Below are 20,151 nucleotides of genomic sequence, written 5' to 3'. Positions count from 1 at the left end.
CAAAGCATGGAAAAAAGTATATCAAGCAAACAATAAGCAAAAAAGAAGAGGAGTAGCAATATTAATTTCTGACAAAATAGACTTTAGACTTAAATCCACCACAAAGGATAAAGAAGGACACTATATAATGATAAAAGGGACAACTGATCAGGAAGACATAACCATATTAAATATTTATGCACCCAATGACAGGGCTGCAAGATACATAAATCAAATTTTAACAGAATTGAAAAGCGAGATAGATACCTCCACAATTATAGTAGGAGACTTCAACACACCACTTTCGGAGAAGGACAGGACATCCAGTAAGAAGCTCAACAGAGACACGGAAGACCTAATTACAACAATCAACCAACTTGACCTCATTGACTTATACAGAACTCTCCACCCAACTGCTGCAAAATATACTTTTTTTTCTAGCGCACATGGAACATTCTCTAGAATAGACCACATATTAGGTCATAAAACAAACCTTTGCAGAGTCCAAAACATCGAAATATTACAAAGCATCTTCTCAGACCACAAGGCAATAAAACTAGAGATCAATAACAGAAAAACTAGGGAAAAGAAATCAAATACTTGGAAAATGAACAACACCCTTCTGAAAAAAGACTGGGTTATAGAAGACATTAAGGAGGGAATAAGGAAATTCATGGAAAGCAACGAGAATGAAAATACTTCCTATCAAAACCTCTGGGACATAGCAAAAGCAGTGCTCAGAGGCCAATTTATATCAATAAATGCACACATACAAAAAGAAGAAAGAGCCAAAAGCAGAGAACTGTCCCTACAACTTGAAGAAATAGAAACTGAGCAACAAAAGAACCCATCAGGCACCAGAAGAAAACAAATAATAAAAATGAGAGCTGAACTAAATGAATTAGAGAACAGAAAAACAATTGAAAGAATTAACAAAGCCAAAAGCTGGTTCTTTGAAAAAATTAACAAAATTGATAAACCTTTGGCTAGACTGACTAAAGAAATACAGGAAAGGAGACAAATAACCCGAATAAGAAATGAGAAGGACCACATCACAACAGAACCAAATGAAATTAAAAGAATCATTTCAGATTATTATGAAAAATTGTACTCTAACAAATTTGAAAACCTAGAAGAAATGGATGAATTCTTGGAAAAACACTACCTACCTAAACTAACACATTCAGAAGTAGAACAACTAAATAGACCCATAATAAAAAAAGAGATTGAAACGGTAATCAAAAAACTCCCAACAAAAAAAAGTCCTGGCCCGGACGGCTTCACTGCAGAGTTCTACCAAACTTTCAGAGAAGAGTTAACACCACTACTACTAAAGGTATTCCAAAGCATAGAAAATGATGGAATACTACCCAACTCATTCTATGAAGCCACCATCTCCCTGATACCAAAACCAGGTAAAGACATTACAAAAAAAAGAAAATTATAGACCTATATCCCTCATGAACATTGATGCAAAAATCCTCAACAAAATTCTAGCCAATAGAATCCAACAACACATCAAAAAAATAATTCACCCTGATCAAGTGGGATTTATACGAGGTATGCAAGGCTGGTTTAATTTCAGAAAAACCATTAATGTAATCCATCACATAAATAAAACAAAAGACAAAAACCACATGATCTTATCAATTGATGCAGAAAAGGCATTTGACAAAGTCCAACACCCATTTATGATAAAAACTCTTACCAAAATAGGAATTGAAGGAAAATTCCTCAACATAATAAAGGGCATCTATGATTTTATGCAAAGCCAACAGCCAATATCACTCTAAATGGAGAGAACCTGAAAGCATTTCCCTTGAGAACGGGAACCAGACAAGGATGCCCTTTATCACCGCTCTTATTCAACATCGTACTTGAAGTCCTAGCCAGGGCAATTAGGCTAGACAAAGAAATAAAAGGTATCCGGATTGGCAAGGAAGAAGTAAAGTTATCACTATTTGCAGATGACATGATTATATACACAGAAAACCCTAAGGAATCCTCCAGAAAACTACTGAAACTAATAGAAGAGTTTGGCAGAGTCTCAGGTTATAAAATAAACATACAAAAATCACTTGGATTCCTCTACATCAACAAAAAGAACACCAAAGAGGAAATAACCAAATCAATACCATTCACAGTAGCCCCCAAGAAGATAAGATACTTAGGAATAAATCTTACCAAGGATGTAAAAGACCTATATAAAGAAAACTACAAAGCTCTACTACAAGAAATTCAAAAGGACATACTTAAGTGGAAAACATACCCTGTTCATGGATAGGAAGGCTTAACATAGTAAAAATGTCTATTCTACCAAAAGCCATCTATACATTTAACGCACTTCCTATCCAAATTCCAATGTCATATTTTAAGGGGATAGAGAAACAAATCACCAATTTCATATGGAAGGGAAAGAACCCCCGGATAAGCAAAGCACTACTGAAAAATAAGAAGAAAGTGGGAGGCCTCACTCTACCTGACTTCAGAACCTATTATACAGCCACAGTAGTCAAAACAGCCTGGTACTGGTACAACAACAGACACATAGACCAATGGAACAGAATTGAGAACCCAGACATAGATCCATCCACGTATGAGCAGCTGATATTTGACAAAGGACCAGTGTCAATTAACTGGGGAAAAGATAGCCTTTTTAACAAATGGTGCTGGCATAACTGGATATCCCTTTGCAAAAAAATGAAACAGGACCCATACCTCACACCATGCACAAAAACTAACTCCAAGTGGATCAAAGACCTAAACATAAAGACTAAAACGATAAAGATCATGGAAGAAAAAATTGGGACAACCCTAGGAGCCCTAATACAAGGTATAAACAGAATACAAAACATTACCAAAAATGATGAAGAGAAACCCGATAACTGGGAGCTCCTAAAAATCAAACACCTATGCTCATCTAAAGACTTCACCAAAAGAGTAAAAAGACCACCTACAGACTGGGAAAGAATTTTCAGCTATGACATCTCCGACCAGCGCCTGATCTCTAAAATCTACATGATTCTGTCAAAACTCAACCACAAAAAGACAAACAACCCAATCAAGAAGTGGGCAAAGGATATGAACACACATTTCACTAAAGAAGATATTCAGGCAGCCAACAGATACATGAGAAAATGCTCTCGATCATTAGCCATTAGAGAAATGCAAATTAAAACTACGATGAGATTCCATCTCACACCAGCAAGGCTGGCATTAATCCAAAAAACACAAAATAATAAATGTTGGAGAGGCTGCGGAGAGATTGGAACTCTCATACACTGCTGGTGGGAATGTAAAATGGTACAACCACTTTGGAAATCTATCTGGCGTTATCTTAAACAGTTAGAAATAGAACTACCATACAACCCAGAAATCCCACTCCTCGGAATATACCCTAGAGATACAAGAGCCTTCATACAAACAGATACATGCACACCCATGTTTATTGCAGCTCTGTTTACAATAGCAAAAAGTTGGAAGCAACCAAGGTGTCCATCAACGGATGAATGGGTAAATAAATTGTGGTATATTCACACAATGGAATACTACGCATCGATAAAGAACAGTGACGAATCTCTGAAACATTTCATAACATGGAGGAACCTGGAAGGCATTATGCTGAGCGAAATGAGTCAGAGGCAAAAGGACAAATATTGTATAAGACCACTATTATAAGATCTTGAGAACTAGTAAACCTGAGAAGAACACATACTTTTGTGGTTACGAGGGGGGGAGGGAGGGAGGGTGGGAGAGGGTTTTTTATTGATTAATCAGTAGATAAGAACTGCTTTAGGTGAAGGGAAAGACAATACTCAATACATGGAAGGTCAGCTCAATTGGACTGGACCAAAAGCAAAGAAGTTTCCGGGATAAAATGAATGCTTCAAAGGTCAGCGGAGCAACTGCGGGGGTCTGGGGAACATGGTTTGCGGGGACTTCTAAGTCAATTGGCAAAATAATTCTATTATGAAATCATTCTGCATCCCACTTTGAAATGTGGCGTCTGGGGTCTTAAATGCTAACAAGCGGCCATCTAAGATGCAGCAATTGGTCTCAACCCACCTGGAGCAAAGGAAAATGAAGAACACCAAGGCCACACGACAACTAAGAGCCCAAGAGACAGAAAGGGCCACATAAACCAGAGACCTACATCATCCTGAGACCAGAAGAACTAGTTGGTGCCCGGCCACAATCGATGACTGCCCTGACAGTGAGCACAGCAGAGGACCCCTGAGGGAGCAGGAGATCAGTGGGATGCAGACCCCAAATTCTCATAAAAAGACCAAACTTAATGGTCTGACTGAGACTGGAGGAATCCCGGCGGCCATGCTCCCCAGACCTTCAGTTGACACAGGACAGGAACCATCCCCGAAGACAACTCATCAGAAATGAAAGGGACTGGTCAGCGGGTGGGAGAGAGACGCTGATGAAGAGTGAGCTAATTATATCAGGTGGACACTTGAGATTGTGTCGGCAACTCTTGTCTGGAGGGGGCATGGGAGGATAGAGAGAGAGGGAAGCCGGCAAAATTGTCAAGAAAGGAGAGACTGAAAGGGCTGACTCAAGAGGGGGAGAGCAAGTGGGAGTAGGGAGTGAGATGTATGTAAACTTATATGTGACAGACTGATTGGATTTGTAAACGTTCACTTGAAGCTTAATAAAAGTTATTTAAAAAAAAAAAACACAAGAAAAGGCAAATGTATAGAGACTGAAGTTTGTTAGTGATGGCTAGGAGGGGGAGGGAGGGAAGGTGGGATGGGTTTACAGTGATGGAAAAATTGCATTGATTAAGGGTAGGGTTGCAAGGCTATTATTACAAGTACTGTCAATAAGAAGTACATCTGTAAAAAGCTGAACTGCCAAAAGGTGTGTGATAGACTTACTTATGACAACAACAACAACAACAAAAAGAGTAGCTCCTGAGAAAACTCCATGGGGCAGTCCCACTCTGTCCTATACGGTCACTATGAGTCAGAATCAACTTGACAGCAGCGGGTTTGGTTTTGGGTTTAGCTGCTGAGGCTGCTATGTACAACCGAACACCTCATGGGATCTGGTTCCTTGTTTTGGATGTTTAGGGTCATGGTTTCATGGAACATTCCAGTTAATTGGCCTAATAATGTGTTCAGTACTTCTGTTTATTTCCTAGTTCATTTCATAGTTCTGGGGTCTTAAAAGCTTTCAAGTGACCATCCAAGGCACAACAATTGGTCTCTGTTCGCCTGGAACAACAGAGGAAGAAGGAGAGGCAGGAATAGGAGGGGGGAATGGAATGCATGGTTAATTGCCTGCTTGAACAACTGCGTCCTTTGCCATGAGACCAAAAGAACTGGATGGTGCCTGGCTATCATTAATGAACATTTTGATCAAAGATTCTATAGAAGAATCCTGATCAAAAGGAGGAAAAATGTAGAATGGAATTCCAAATTCTCATGTACTCCAGACTTTCTGGAGCCATGGAGGCTGGATGAACCCCTGAAACTACTGCCCTGAGATAATCTTTAAACCCTAAACCAAAAATATCCCCTGAAGTCTTCTTAAAACCATAGTTTAGTTTAACTAGTAAAAAATATCTGCCTTGAGCATTATGCTCTTTTAAGAACTGTTTGTATGGGATCAAACTGACCACAGCAACTCAAAAGATGAGATAGGAACCTTAGGAGGTAGTGAGTTTATGTTAATGGGGGAGGAACAACTCACAAAAGGAAGGTGAGAGTGGTTGAACAACTGGAAGAATCTAATCAATGTCACTGAATGGTACATGTAGAAACTATTGAAATGGTATGTTTTGCTGTGAAATATTCTCAACAACAATAGCAACAAAATAAGAAAAAAAAATTTTAAATGTGAGTTTTCTTTTTGGAAGTATTTCATAGATTATTAAATGGTTATAAAGTGAAAACATCCCATTTCTAGACGTGATCACTTATATTTCAATGTGTTGTACTGAAAACTCCTCTGGCAGGAACTTCTTTTTTTTAACCTTTAAAATTTTTATTGTGCTTTATGTGAAAGTTTGCAAATCAAGTCAGTCTCTCACACAAAAACTTATACACACCTTCCTATGTACTCCTAGTTGCTCTCTCCCTAATGAGTCAGCACACTCCTTCTCTCCACCCTTTACTCCCCATGTCCATTCAGGCAGCTTCTGTCCTCCTCTGCCTTCTCATCTCCCCTCCAGAGAGAAGCTACCCACATAGTCCCATGTGTCTACTTGAGCCAAGACGCTCATTCCTCACCAGTATCATTTTCTATCTTATAGTCCAGTCCAATCCCTGTCTAAAGAGTTGGCTTTGGGAATGGTTCTAGTCTTGGGCTAACAGAAGGTCTGGGGACTATGGCCTCCGGGGTCCTTTTAGTCTTAGTCAGAGCATTAACTCTGGTCTTTTTAAGAATTTGAGGTCTGTATCCCACTGCTCTCCTGCTCCATCAGAGATTCTCTGTTGTGTTCCTTGTCAGTGAAGTCATCGGGTGTAGCCGGGCACCATCTAGTTCTTCTGGTCTCAGGCTGATGTAGTCTATGATTTATGTGGCCCCTTCTGTCTCTTGGGCTCATAATTACCTTGTGTCTTTGGTGTTCTTCATTTTCCTTTGGTCCAGGTAGGTTGAGGCCAATTCATGCATCTTAGATGGACACTTGCTTGTGTTTAAGACCCCAGATCCCACTCACCAAAGTGGGGTGCAGAGTGTTTCTTAATAGATTTTATTATGCCAACTGACTTAGATGTCCCCTGAAACCATGGTCCCCAAACCCCTGCCTCTGCTACTCTGGCCTTCAAAGCATTCAGTTTATTCAGGAAACTGCTTTGCTTTTGGTTTAGTCCAGTTGTGCTGACTTCTCCTGTATTGTGTGCTATCTTTCCCTTCACCTAAAATAGTTCTTGTCTACTATCTAATTAGTGAATACTCCACTCCCTCCTTCCCTCTCTACTCTTGTAACCATCAAAGAATATTTTCTTCTCTGTTTAAACTATTTCTTGAGTTCTTATAATAGTGGCCTCATACAATATTTGCCCTTTTGCAACTGAGTAGTTTCACTCAGCATAATGCCTTCCAGATTTGGCAGGAACTTCTGAATGGATGCAGAACATTTACAAAAAAACCTAGAGGTTACATCCTACTTAATTAATTAATTGGTGCTGTTCCCCGAAGATCAAGAAAAGGCATGATGATTCCTCTTATCACTTCTATTCAACATCACCCCGGAAGTCCTAGTTAGTGCAATTAAAAAAAAAAAAAATTTTTTTTTTTTTTTTAGTTCAATAAGACAAGAAAATGAAATAAAAGGTATACAGACTGGGAAAGAAGAAATAAATCTGAGTCTACAGATGACATGATTTTCTATGTAGAAAATCCCAAAAAACTGATTTTAAAAAAGACTGGAACTACTAAGTGATTACAGCAAGTCACAGGACACAAGGTTAATACAGAAAAGTCAACTGAAAACCCAATGCCATTGAGTTGATTACGACTCATAGCAACCCTACAGTTCAGAGTAGAACTGCCCCATAGGGCTTCCAAGGAGTGACTGGTGGATTTGAACTGCCAACCTCTCGGTTAGCAGCCAAACCCTTAACCACTACAGCACCAGGGCCCTGGTTATATGTTAGCAATGAATAACTGGAATTTGAAATGAAAAACATTATTTACATTCACACCAAATAAATTAAATATTTAGGTATAAATTCAGCAAAATATGTACAGTGCCTGATATGGATTGAATTATGTCCCCCAAAAATAGGTGTTGTAAATCCCAATCTCTATGCCTGTGATTATAATCCCATTTGGGAATGGGCTGTCTTTCTTACGTTAATAAGGCAGGATTAGTGTAGGGTGTATCATGAGTCAATCTCTTTTGAGATATAAAAAAGAGATTAAACAAGCAAGCAGAGAAAGAGATGGAGTAGGACAGATGCCAAGACACATGATTCCAAGGAACCAGAAAGCAGAAGCTGAACTGACAAGGATTTTCCTCCAGAGCCGACAGAGATAGAAAGGCTTCCCCTAGAGCCAGCGCCCTGAACTGTGAGAAAATAAATTTACTTTTGTTAAAGCCACCCACTTGTTGTATGTCTGTTATAGCTGCACTAGATAACTAAGGCAGTACCTACATGCAGAAAACTACATAATGATAATGAAAGAAAGAAAAGACCTAAATAAAGGGAGAGACATTCAATGGCTATCTTCCCTGAAAGTTTCTCATCCCATGTGATGTTTTGTAAATGAGATGCTGGGGAGGGCTATGGTGCTAACTAAAATCTCAGTGTGGACTTCATGACCTTGGATTTAGCAACGGATTCTTCTTTTTTTTTTTTTTTAATTCTGGTTTAAGTGAAAGTTTACAGCTCAAGTTAGTTTCTCATATAAAAATTTATACACACATTGTTATGTGATCCTAGTTGCTATCCCTATAATATGACAGCACACTCTTCCTTTCTACCCCAGGTTTCCCGTGTCTATTCAACTACCTCCTGCCCCTTTCTGCCTTCTCATCTCGCCTTCGGACAGGAGCTGCCCATTTACTCTCATGTATCTGCTTGAACTAAGAAGCACATTCTTTATGAGTATCATTTTATGTCTTACAGTCCAGCCTAATCTTTGTCTGAAGAGTTGGCTTCAGGAATGGTTTTAGTTCTGGGTTAACAGAGAGTCCAGGAGCCATGTCTTCTAGGGTCCTTCCAGTCCCAGTCGGACCATTAAGTATGGGCTTTTTACTAGAATTTGAGTACTGCACCCCACTTTTTTCCTGCTCCATCAGAGACTCTCTGTTGTGTTTCCTGTCAGAATGGTCATTGGTGGTAGTCAGGCACCATTTAGTTCTTCTGGTCTCAGGCTGGTGGACTCTCTGGTTTATGTGGCCCTTTTTGTTTCCTGGGCTAATATTTTCCTTGTTAGCTTTTAAGACCCCAGACGGCAGTCACCAAAGTGGGATGCAGAACAGGATTCGGTAATGGATTCTGAAAGCAGGTGCACCCATAATCATCCCATCCTTCCCTGGCCCTTGTTTCACTGTGCCTTATATGGTAGCTTGTTGCTGTCAATCTCACAATCTAGACTGAAGTTTTCTGGAAGCCTGGGCTTGAGCCTCATGCATCTTTGAATAGACTCCTGCTCTCAACCCTCAGCACAGGTCTTACCCATACCAGGTGTTGATCTCAAATTGCAGAGACCTAGGACCTCCAGGAGGTCTCAAGTGTGAGCAGCAGCTTCTTCTCTGATGCCTGGACTTTCCTTCCTGGAGTCCTCCTCCCCTGTAGCTACTCTTCTAACCCCTTCTCTGTAGCACTGATCCTGCTGTACTATAATATTCTGTTTCTGTGTTTGCCCACCCAGAGGCTGTGAGCTAAAGGGCAGGACTAAGTCTTACTCAGCTCAGTGAAACTGTGACAGAGAGCATACCAGTCAGTATGTAGACACCAGTCATCATGTAGACAGTGCTTGGTTGCTGAGTGAAGGAGTAAACTCTCAGTATAAACGCTGACTTCTGGATGTTCTAGAGAGCTACTATATGATGCTGTGGACAAAAGGGAAGCTCTATATTAACACATGATACGTGTGTGAGAGTGAAATTGGTAAGAAGATAGGGACTCTCTGTATTTTTTTGAACATTTTTACCATTAGCATAAATATTTCAATTTTTTTCTTTTTTATTGAGGTGAAATTCATATATGTTTATATTAACATATGCTATCAGCTGTACTGAATGATTCAGGTACTTAAGTCAGTCAGAAAAAATTTGGTCAAAAGAAATCCAGTCTTCCTTAAAAAACAATGGAAAATAACCTGGTAACGGCAGAGAGACAAAAGGGACCTTAATTTAGATTAATAAATCCAATCCCATTATCTTTCAGATGAGGAAACTTAGGTTTAAAAAGAGGGAAGTGATTTTTCCAAGGCCGCACAACCATAACCACAGCCACAACCCAGAGTCCTTGGCTCTTAGCCCAACTTTCTTTTCCCAGTGCTGGAGTGGGGCTTGGCTGTAAATGCCAGGCTTGGGAATGAGACAGCCCTCCATTTCATTTACAGACCTTCCTCCTACTTTCCCCACCTGACTGGCCCCAACACACTCAAGGAAATAAACCATGGTCCATTCACAATCACCACCCATTTATCAATTGGTCATACTGTGGTAGCTTCCATGTTGCTCTGATGGTGGAAGCTATGCTGCTAGTATCTCAAATACCAGCAGGGCCACCTACGGTGTTCTGGTTTCAGTGGAGCTTCCAGACTAAGATAGATTAGGAAGAAAGGCCTGGTAACCTACTTCTGAAGATTAGCCAGTGAAAACCCTATGGATCTCAGAATATTGTCTAAGACTTCAACTTGCTCACTGCGAACTTCTCATCAGAAGGGTCCGGCCACTGGAAAAGGGCATCATGTTTGGTAAAGTGGAGGGCCAGGGAAGGTAAAGGAAACCCTCAATCACATGGACAGATGCAATGGTCACATCAATGGACTCAAACAAATCAATGATCATGAAGACGGCACAGGACTGGGGAAATGTTTCATTCTGTTATACTTGGGGTCAGAGCCTACTTGACAGCCACTAACAACAACCACTGATAAGACAGGGCACCAAGCAGCCATTAAATATAATGTTATTTCTAGAAGAACATTTAATATCAAAGGAAAACACTCAGCATGTGTTATATTAATTGCTTGAAGTAACAACAAAAAAATCAGTGTATATATAGCATAATTTCACTTTTATAAAATATATATTTATAGCTCTGTCTGCATGTGCATACAGAAAACTGGAAGACAATACATCAAAGAGTTACCCTAACGATCTCTGGCCAATAGACACTAAAACTCAGGGTTAAGTGGAAGTGAGCCTTGGCTGTGCCTTCTTGGTAGGGAGAAGCCAGACCCAGCTATTTTGCATGGCTCCTCAGATTTGATCCTGCCTGGTTGATTGAGTGGGAGGCCAACTAGTTTGAGTGGAGGCGTGGTTAGTACTTGGTCAGATGCACCAGAAATTGAGACAAGGAATCTAAGCTGTGCGTGTAGGGACAAGGGCAGGATTACTTACCAATGCAGGCATGTCTGGCCAAGAAAGTTGGAAGCAAAAAGGACTGGCGGAGAGGAAAACAGGTACAGATATTCCCAATTTATGACATATTTGAGTTATAATGAACCGTACTTATGACCACCCTTTTTTTTTGTACATCTTATCATTAGTGATATGTACTACAATGTTACAGCACTTAATTTGCTGACGTTATCAATCTCAGATGTTCACTTGTAGGTGTTCAATTTTATGATTTACTGTTTAAAACACTGTCATATAGATTTAGTTTTCTATACTAAATCAGGGACTTCAGTAGCTTGAAAACATGGACACAGATGCTGATTGCTTTGCTAAATTTGATAGGCAGATTAAAGAAGCATTGAGATGTTACCTCGAAATACATGAAACAACAAAAGAAAAGGACCATACAGACAACTCTGACTAATTTTCTGACTAGAAACACCATCCTCATTCCCAGCAATAATCCAGAGGATCCAGAACCTTCCACAAGTGGAGTTATTACCACAACTGACAAAATGCCAATGCCATTATATTCTTCTTCATTGTTGGAGTAAATTGTATTTTTTTTACGTACATATGTTTGTATTAAAGTACATCTGTAAGTTTATATGTAATCTTTTCAACCCCCAAAGACAAACAAAGATGCTGATAACAAAAGGCAATAATAATGAAAAAAAAATGAGGTATTCAATTTATGTCAGAACTGACAACGGAATCATTAGAATGGAAGCCTGTTGTAAATTGGGGTCTACCTGTAAACACGTGTCTGATCTAAACAAAAGGGGTTGACTGGGTGAGCCGCAGAGCCTGCTCTGAGGGCAGAACGCCTTAGACATGGAAGCACACAATAAATAGCTGTTGGACTGGATAAGTGAGATGCCACCAGCAAAATGAGCTGTGACAAAGCTTGGAGCTAAATGCCTGAGATTTCCTGGTAATCTGGAGTTGGGACATGTGTCCACCTGGGAATGAGGTGCTCTGGCTGGGCCTAACCGTTCTAATCATACAGGCTAACCACTCAGTCCAGCTGTATGTGCTTAGATTTCAGCAGATAAAACCAATATAGTGAGGAGTATACACACTACAGATGAAAAATCCTAATTCCTACTTTTCAGCCCCAAATTATAACAGAAATTAACAATCATACCATGGTTTTTAAGAAGTCATAAAAAGTAACATCCTTCCATGTACCCTGGACCTACAAGAAATAAATCCAGACCTAAAAAATGTCAGATAGAGAATCGTGCTATTATCAGAACAAAATCTCCTGCGTGGAGATTTCAGGGAAGATGAAAAACTCTATGGGTCTTCCTCGTAGACATCATTTTCATGAATTCATAGGAATCGTGTGGGCAGCTGTTAAGAGCACATATCTGTACTCCCTGTTATACTTACGACAAAGAAGAAACACGGAAAGAAGAAAATGTAAAGTTTTGTAAAATATGGAGAAGCAATGAAAACTGTATGAACTGATCAAAATTCTCTCAAGTCTAAGAATCTCCTTTCTAACTGGTTCAAAGTAATCAAATTATACATAGGAGGTGCTGAATTCTTATTGACCTTATTTACAAAGTTGTTTTCTCTCAAAACATCTTCAGTGGGGGAGTAGTGAAGTGAGAAATACTATTTCTTTATCAGCGAGATGGATTGACACAGTGGCTGCAACAATGGGCTCAAACATGGCGATGATTGTGAGGATGGCGCAGGACTGGGTGGTCCTTCATTCTGGTGTACATGGGGTTGACGTGAGTCGTAACTGATTCGGCAGCACCTAACAATAGGTTCTCAATAAATTAGTTGAGGAATGTTAAATTTGTTCTAACTTAGGGGCTAATACAGGTCTGGTATGTCCTGTGTCTTTACCCAGTAAGGGGCAGAAGAAACTACTCTGGTAATGGCCAGGAAGATGCACTGCTCATGAAGTTCCATGGGACTAAGTCTATCACAAGTGCCCTAATTGATGAGGAAATCCGGGTTAAGGTGTGGCTTCTTAAAGTGACTCATTAAGGTCAAGAGTAAAGCAACCACTACTTTGAGGGACTGATAGATATCATGTGAGCTACTCATCAACTTCATGTAATTTCCAAAGAAAAAAGAATTATTTAATTTTTCTTAAAAGCATCAATTTCCTCTTTTTTTTTTTTTTTTGCCTATGTGATTTTCTTTACTATCCCTTCCACTTCTTACCTTTTCTCTGGTAAGTTCCCAAGGGCAGCAATACCAAGAGGAATGTTGTCTGAAGGGCTGCAAAGAGAGCCATAGGTTCTGGTTTTCTGAAAAAGATAAATTACAAAGGGGAATTTTATTTATTTTCAATTCCAAGCAGATTTCTTTAAGCCAATTGTGGTAGATGCTTGCAGTAAAAACAAGTTGCTATCAAGTTAATTCTGACTCACGGCGACCTCATGTGTTACAGAGTAAAACTGTACTCCATAGGGTTTCCAATGGCTGTGAGCTCTCAGAAACAAACTGCCAGGGCTTTCTTCTCCAGTGCCTTTGGGTGCAATTGAATCACCAACCTTATGAATAGCAGCTGAGCGCTCATCCATTTGTACCACCCAGGGACTTCTAGGTCCTTACGTTAAAGATCCCCTTTTTTCTCCCATCCCTATGTCCAGACCCTTTGCCATGTGACTCCAGAGTCTTTCCCACAATAAACCCATTGCCATGGAGGAGATTTCGACTCATAGCGACCCAATAGGATAGAGTAGAACTATTTCCTATTTATTCTCCTATTCTAACCAGGACTTTCTATCATATCCCTGGTCAGAACGATCGGTAATGGTAGCCAGGCACCACCTGGTTCTTCTGGTCTCAAGCTCAAAGAGGCTACAGATCTCATGGGCCATTAGTCCTACGGACTAACTTCTCCCTGGAGCTTTTGGTTTTCTTCACTCTCCTTTGTTCCAATTGGGGAAAGACCAACAGTTATATCTTAGATGGCTGCTTGCAAGCTTTTAAGATCCCAAACTCTACTCACCAAACTGGGATGTAGAATATTATCTTTATGAACTCTTGTTATGTCAACTGACCAAGTTGTCCCACAAGACTATGGTCCCAACCTTCAAACTCAGTAAACCCAATCCATGAGGTGTTTGGTTATGCCTTGGTAGTATCCATAACTGTGCCCCCTGTGTGGTTTAATATAAATATGAATATATGTGCTGTACACATAAACACGTATATACGTATGCCTGCTGATACACCTGTACATGCATACGCCTATACTCACACGAGCCTTCCAATATGCGTATATGTCTACCTACATAAAAAAATAGCCACACACATATTTTATTAGTTGTTATTAGAGATGGTCGGCTTTTGATTGTTCAAAATAATTCCCGGTTTTCCTTGTCTTAGAAGAGAGTTGTAAACTTCAAGCCAAAGGGCTTCACTGATTCATCCGGTATTTTGACCACCGGACAATCAAAGGGCACAAAGAATGTGTCCAGATGACCTCAAGAAGGCTAATATCTTCTTAATTTAATAGTAAGTGTGTTAGTCAGGGGAAGTGTTCAATTTCATTTTTCTACTTTGAACTATGACTCAACACAGAGGGGAACAATAAAACAATTCATTCAGTCAATTTTTGCCTCTGTTTAGCCACCTGGACTTCATCAAAAGCTAGAAATTCAGGGAACCAGACCATCAGTTTTGAATACCCACTCCCTATATTTTATTAATAGTATTTTAAAATCATAGAAAGACGTCTTTTGTAAATACTCGTATTTTTTAATTCAGTGCCATGACAAGTTTTATTCTTTGTTTTAAAACGGGAATGAGAATGAAGGCATCCAGGGGGTAAGCTATACCCACAAATTACTCTCGAGTAACCAAACCTCTCTACAGCTGAACCCAATTACAAGCAGAAGCAAAACTCTCCAAACCACAGTCTTTGTTCATATCCATTTAAGCCTTGCTTTCTGCTATTTTCTAGTTTTGACCAGCAGAGCCATTCACATCTCTCCAAAATCTCTACCTATAACTTCAAACATGTTCCTGTTACAACTAAATATCAAAGCTAGTAGAAAAACCCATTCCACTGAAAATACTCTCTGCTCAGAACCAAGAGGGAGTAAAGGAAAATGCCTGACACTCACTGCATAATTTTCAGTACCCTTTCCATCTTCCTCTGTGGGCACTAGTCCATTCTCCTTCTAGATGGATATCATCTAAGTTATGTGAAATACGGCCACTGTAAGGAGATCCCATCAATTTAAAAGCACTGCAGTCGGAGGGTGATGTGTGCATGGCCAAGTGTTCTCTTTATAAAAGGGCTATTTAATATGCTTCTATAATAAATCTGGAGTTCTCTTAGTAAATCAAATGTTTTACATGTCACGAAATTTGATCATGTCCTAACAGCAGAGAAACAAAAGTAAAAGATAGAAGCCATCCACCAATCGAGGGCAACCAAAAATTAAAGCATAAAATTTGTCATGGAACTAAATTGAAAAACATGAGAATTTACAAAAGTTGAGTTTCTACGATTTCAGCATCACAGGGCAGTCTTTGAAAGCCACCAAGATAGAGACTTGTTTGGAACTCCTGCCCTCCCACTGTCTCTGACACATGGGATGTTGTGAATCTGAGAAGGTTACACTTCAGCACCTGCCCAGATTTACTGCCTTCCATCTGCTCTAATGTGCACAGGTTTACTCAGGCTGGGCAGGGGGCAATCATGACTCATGGTCACTGCCTGTGCATGAGCATACTGCTTGCTATTTCCAGTATGTAAAAGAACAACCACCACCCTCGATATTTCATGCTACAAACCCCCTAAGGACCACTTGCAGAAGGAATAAGAGTTCTAGTTGTCTAAAAACCTTCTGGGAAAATTAATAAAGTGAATCAAAACTTGCAGAATGGGAGTCTTCAGCTGGAAGGACATCCCACAGATATCCCTTGCTCCCCCTTTGGGAAATGTTGCATTAAGAGAGCTCCTGATAGCGCAGAGTCAATGCTGTGCGGAAAAACCTAGGCAGGACTCTGCATCAGCTGTGTCAGCTACTACTAGCCCCCAGGTGACTTGCGCTAACCTATGTGGCCTCTACGCCACACCTTGTGAATGCATCTGCCTCAGATTATCCTATTCTAAGGTACCAACAGTCTCCCGATGGAATCCCGGCTGATAAAGAGAACTATGAGGGGTGTTAAAAAGCAAAGATGTCACTTTGAGGACTAAGGTGCACTTGAACCAAACCATGATATTTTCAATCAGCTCATACACATCTGAAAGCTGGACAGTAAATAAGAAAGACCTAAGAAGAATCGATGCCTTTGAATTATGGTGTTGGCGAGGAATATTGAATATACCATGGACTGCCAGAAGAATGAACAAATCTGTCTTGGAAGACGTACAGCCAGAATGCTCATTAGAAGCAAGAATGGCGAGACTTGGTCTCTTGTTCTTTGGACATGTTATCAGGAGGGATCAATCCCTGGAGAAGGATATCATGCTTGGTAAAGTAGAGGGTCAACGAAAAAGAGGAAGACTCTCAATGAGATGGATTGACACAGTTGCTGCACCAATGGGCTCAAACATAATGATTGTGAGGATGGTGCAGGACTGGGCAGTGTTTCATTCTGTTGTACACAGGGTCGCTATGAGTCAGAACTGACTTGACAGCACCCAACAACATGTGGGTGGCAGCCAGTGCAAAGTCCCCAAGATAGGAGTGTGCCTGGCATATTCACGGACAAGAAGGAGCCCAGAGTGGCTACAGCCGAGTAACCAAGGAAGTGAGTCACAGGAGATGAAATCAGAGGGTACACAGGGAGGGTGGGCAGACCAGGTAAACCATTTGGGTTGTTACTCTGTGTGAGATGGGAGCCACTAGAGGATTTAATGCAGAGGTGTAATATGGTCTCACTTACACTGAATACAGAAGAGACTGAAGGGGCAAGACCAGAAGGAAAGAGGGCAGTGAGGAGATTACAGCAATAGTCTAGGTCAGAATGATGGTGGCTAGAGCAGGGGGATAGGAGTGGAAGTGGTGAGTAGCAGTGAAATTCTGGAGCTGGCAGGACATGGGGTGCTGAGAAAGTGAGATGTCAAGAATGGCTCTGAGAACTTTGGTCTGAGTCTCTGGATGAATGGATTTACCATTTATGGAGAAGCAGAAGACTGTGAGAGGGACAGATTTCGTGGGATATATCAAGAGCTTAATTTGCAACATGTTAAGTTTGAGAAATCCAATCACCAGAAAAAGGCATCATGGTTGGTAGAGGGTCAGTGATAATGAGGAAAATCCTCACTGAGACGGATTGACCCAATAGCAACAACGATAAACACAAACATACCAATGATCACAAAGATGGCATAGGATTGGGCAATGTTTCATTCAGTTATACATAAGGTCACTGTGAGTCAGAGCCCGCTTGACAGTAGCTAACAAGTTTGAGAAGCTTATTTGACATTGAGATGGCAATGTCAAGTAGCCAGCTGGATACTCGGTTAAGAGTTTGGAGGAGAAATTCTGGCTAAGGATGTATGCTCAAAAGTCCTCGGTTACATACAGGTAGAATTTAAAGCTACAAGGGACTTCCGGCCAACATGGCACCATAGACAGAAGCACCACACTCTCCCTCCACAACAAAGACCCAAAAAACTAAGTAAAACAGAGACAAATGTCATTCCTGGAACCTGAAGTGTCAAATGAAGAGATAAAGAACTCAGCCAAGCACATGACTTCTTGTGCTCTCTCTCTGAGAACACAAGGAGAGATATGTGCTAAAGGCCCCATCAGCTAACCCAGCATAGATATGTCATCTTGGACTCCTGTCAGGATAGGCAGACAGAGAGCATGGGAAAGCAGCTTCGCAGAACTCCCAGCAGGAGACAGAGCACCTGGTAACCAGCAATAAATGCTTTCCCACTCCCCATTCTCTCCCCACTGCTCTACCTCTGAGCTTCCTGGCTGGCTGCAGTGGCTCCGGCAGCCGGGAAGTACAGCGTATGTGCCGCTTGGATTTACCTCACTGACGTCGGAGATTGGCAGACAGGTAATACAAGAAAGAAGCTTCACAAAGTTTCTAGCAGGAGACGGAGTACCTAGTAATGAGCTGTACATACTTTCCTACCCCCACCCCGCTTCCTCCCCACCCCCGGCCTCCTCTGCTTCCCCCCAATCACAATCTCTCGGCCAGGAGGCAACTGCTTTGGCCTCAGGCTGATTGGATTCACCCTGCCCACACTAGCAGGGCCCCTGAGCTGATATTGGTTTCTTCTGTCTCTTTTGGTTTCTTCTGTGCCTCCTACCACCTCCTCCTCCATTCTCTGGAACACCTGGCTCCATGTGCCATCTTTGCTGCTCCTTGAAAGGCTGTGAAATCATGCTCAACTGGGGGAACCACTCCCCCCGACCATGACACCACGCTGGTGGGAGCCATGCAGCTTTTTTTTTCCCTTGTTTTGTTTTCTTCTGTTTTGTTTTGCTTTGTTTGTTTGTTTTCTCTTTCTTTTCGCAGCTTGGGAGCCCCTTCTAGCAGGGCTGCAGTGCACAGCTTAGGGGTCTCTCCCCCAATCTGCGTAGCCACGTAGGTGGGATCCCTGGGGGCATTTCTTTTTTTTTCTCCCCTCTTTCCTTCTTTTTTAATTTCTCTTTTCTCTCTCTTTTTCCCCTTCTGTCTTTCTCCATTTCTCAGTTCTCATCTCTCTACACTTACCTTCTTTTCGTGTCTCCTGAACACGTGGTGCTGTGTGACATCTATACCCCCTCTAGCCAGGGTACACTGCACAGCCTGGGAGCTACTTCCCAGCCTTAGCAGCCCCACTGGTGGGGACTCTGGGACTCCTGGGGGTTTTTCTTTTCTTTTCCAAATTTTTATCTAGTTATTCTCTCTTTCCTTTTCCCTTTTTTCTTCTTTTTGTTTATCTCCATTTCTTGGTTTTTCATCCATCCACTCCAACAGCAAGCTCCCTTAGCACTCTTTTTTTTTTGTCTTTATTTGTCTGCTTGTTTGTTTTGGTTCCTGTTAGCTCCACACGTCACAACCTTCCGATGCACCATAGCTGAATGACTGGCCCTGCCTGTTGGACAAGGAGGTGAAAAGTCCTCTGACTACAGATGAGCAAACAACAAAGAATGCACAGACTGCCTGCTCGGACATAACCAAATAAAAAAAAAAAAGCACAAATCTACAATCAAGAAACCAAGAAAACTGTCAAATGTCCCAAAGACAGCAGACAATATCAAAACATATAAAAAAAAACAGAACAGGACGGTTGCAGTACGTGTCCAAAATAAAATACCACTTGACTTTCCAGTAAAAGAAAAGGCACTAGAACTACCTGATATGGAATTCAAATCTCTAATATTCAGAGCAATCCAAGAGTTGAAGCAAAAAGCAGACAAAAATGAGGAAAAAAATAGACAAATTTATGAAAAAAGCTGACAAATTCATGGAAAATACAAAGTAAATAAATTCACAACTAGAAATCATTCAAAAACAATTAGGAATCCAGAAGATAAACAAAAAGATTTCAGAAAGGGACGGTGTCATAGAAGGGCTGAGGCACAGGTTTGAAACAATGTAAGACAGAATCAGCAAAATTGAAGACAAACACTGTTTGAGGAAAAATTAGAAAAAAGAATGAAGAAAAATGAAGAAACCTTGAGAATTATGTGGGATACAATCAAAAGCAAAAATTTGAGAGTGACTGGAGTTCCAGAACTGGGAGAGAAAATGGAAAACACAGAGAGGATCACTGCAGAATTGCTGACAGAAAACTTCCCTAATATCATGAATAATGAAAAGCTGACCATCCAAGAAGCTCAACAAACTCCATATAGGATAGACCACAAAAGAAAAACACCAAGGCATATCATAATCACACTCGCTAAAACCAAAGACAAAGAAAAAATCCTGCAAACAACTCGAGAAAAACGAAAAGTCACATACAGAGGAGAAACAGAAAGATTAAGCTCTGATTATTCAGCAGAAACCATGCAGGCAAGAAGGCAATGGGATGACATATGTAAAACCTTGAATGAAAAAAATTGCCAATCAAGAATCATATACCCTGCAAAACTTTCATTCAAATATGATGGTGAAATTAGGACATTCCTAGAAAAACAGAAATTAAAGGAATATGTGAAAACCAAACTTACGAGAATTATTAAAGGGAGTCT

The 20,151-nt window shown here is 40.7% G+C and overlaps 1 protein-coding gene across 1 annotated transcript in view; it reads right to left on the bottom strand.

Moving 5' to 3' along the window:
• The window catches only part of OSMR (oncostatin M receptor), a 96,755-nt gene that overhangs the window by 57,481 nt on the left and 19,123 nt on the right, over positions 1–20,151 (bottom strand). Inside the window, exon 2 of the mRNA XM_064271458.1 lies at positions 13,205–13,290. Coding sequence (XP_064127528.1) covers positions 13,205–13,277 — 73 coding nt within the window. The 5' untranslated portion in view covers positions 13,278–13,290. The remainder of the gene's footprint in view (positions 1–13,204; positions 13,291–20,151) is intronic.

The sequence above is a fragment of the Loxodonta africana genome, chromosome 2, assembly GCF_030014295.1.
Source record: "Loxodonta africana isolate mLoxAfr1 chromosome 2, mLoxAfr1.hap2, whole genome shotgun sequence".
NCBI classification, from domain to species: Eukaryota; Metazoa; Chordata; class Mammalia; order Proboscidea; family Elephantidae; genus Loxodonta; species Loxodonta africana.
Note: the sequence above shows the minus strand (reverse complement) of the source record. Positions and strands in the feature narration are given on the sequence as shown.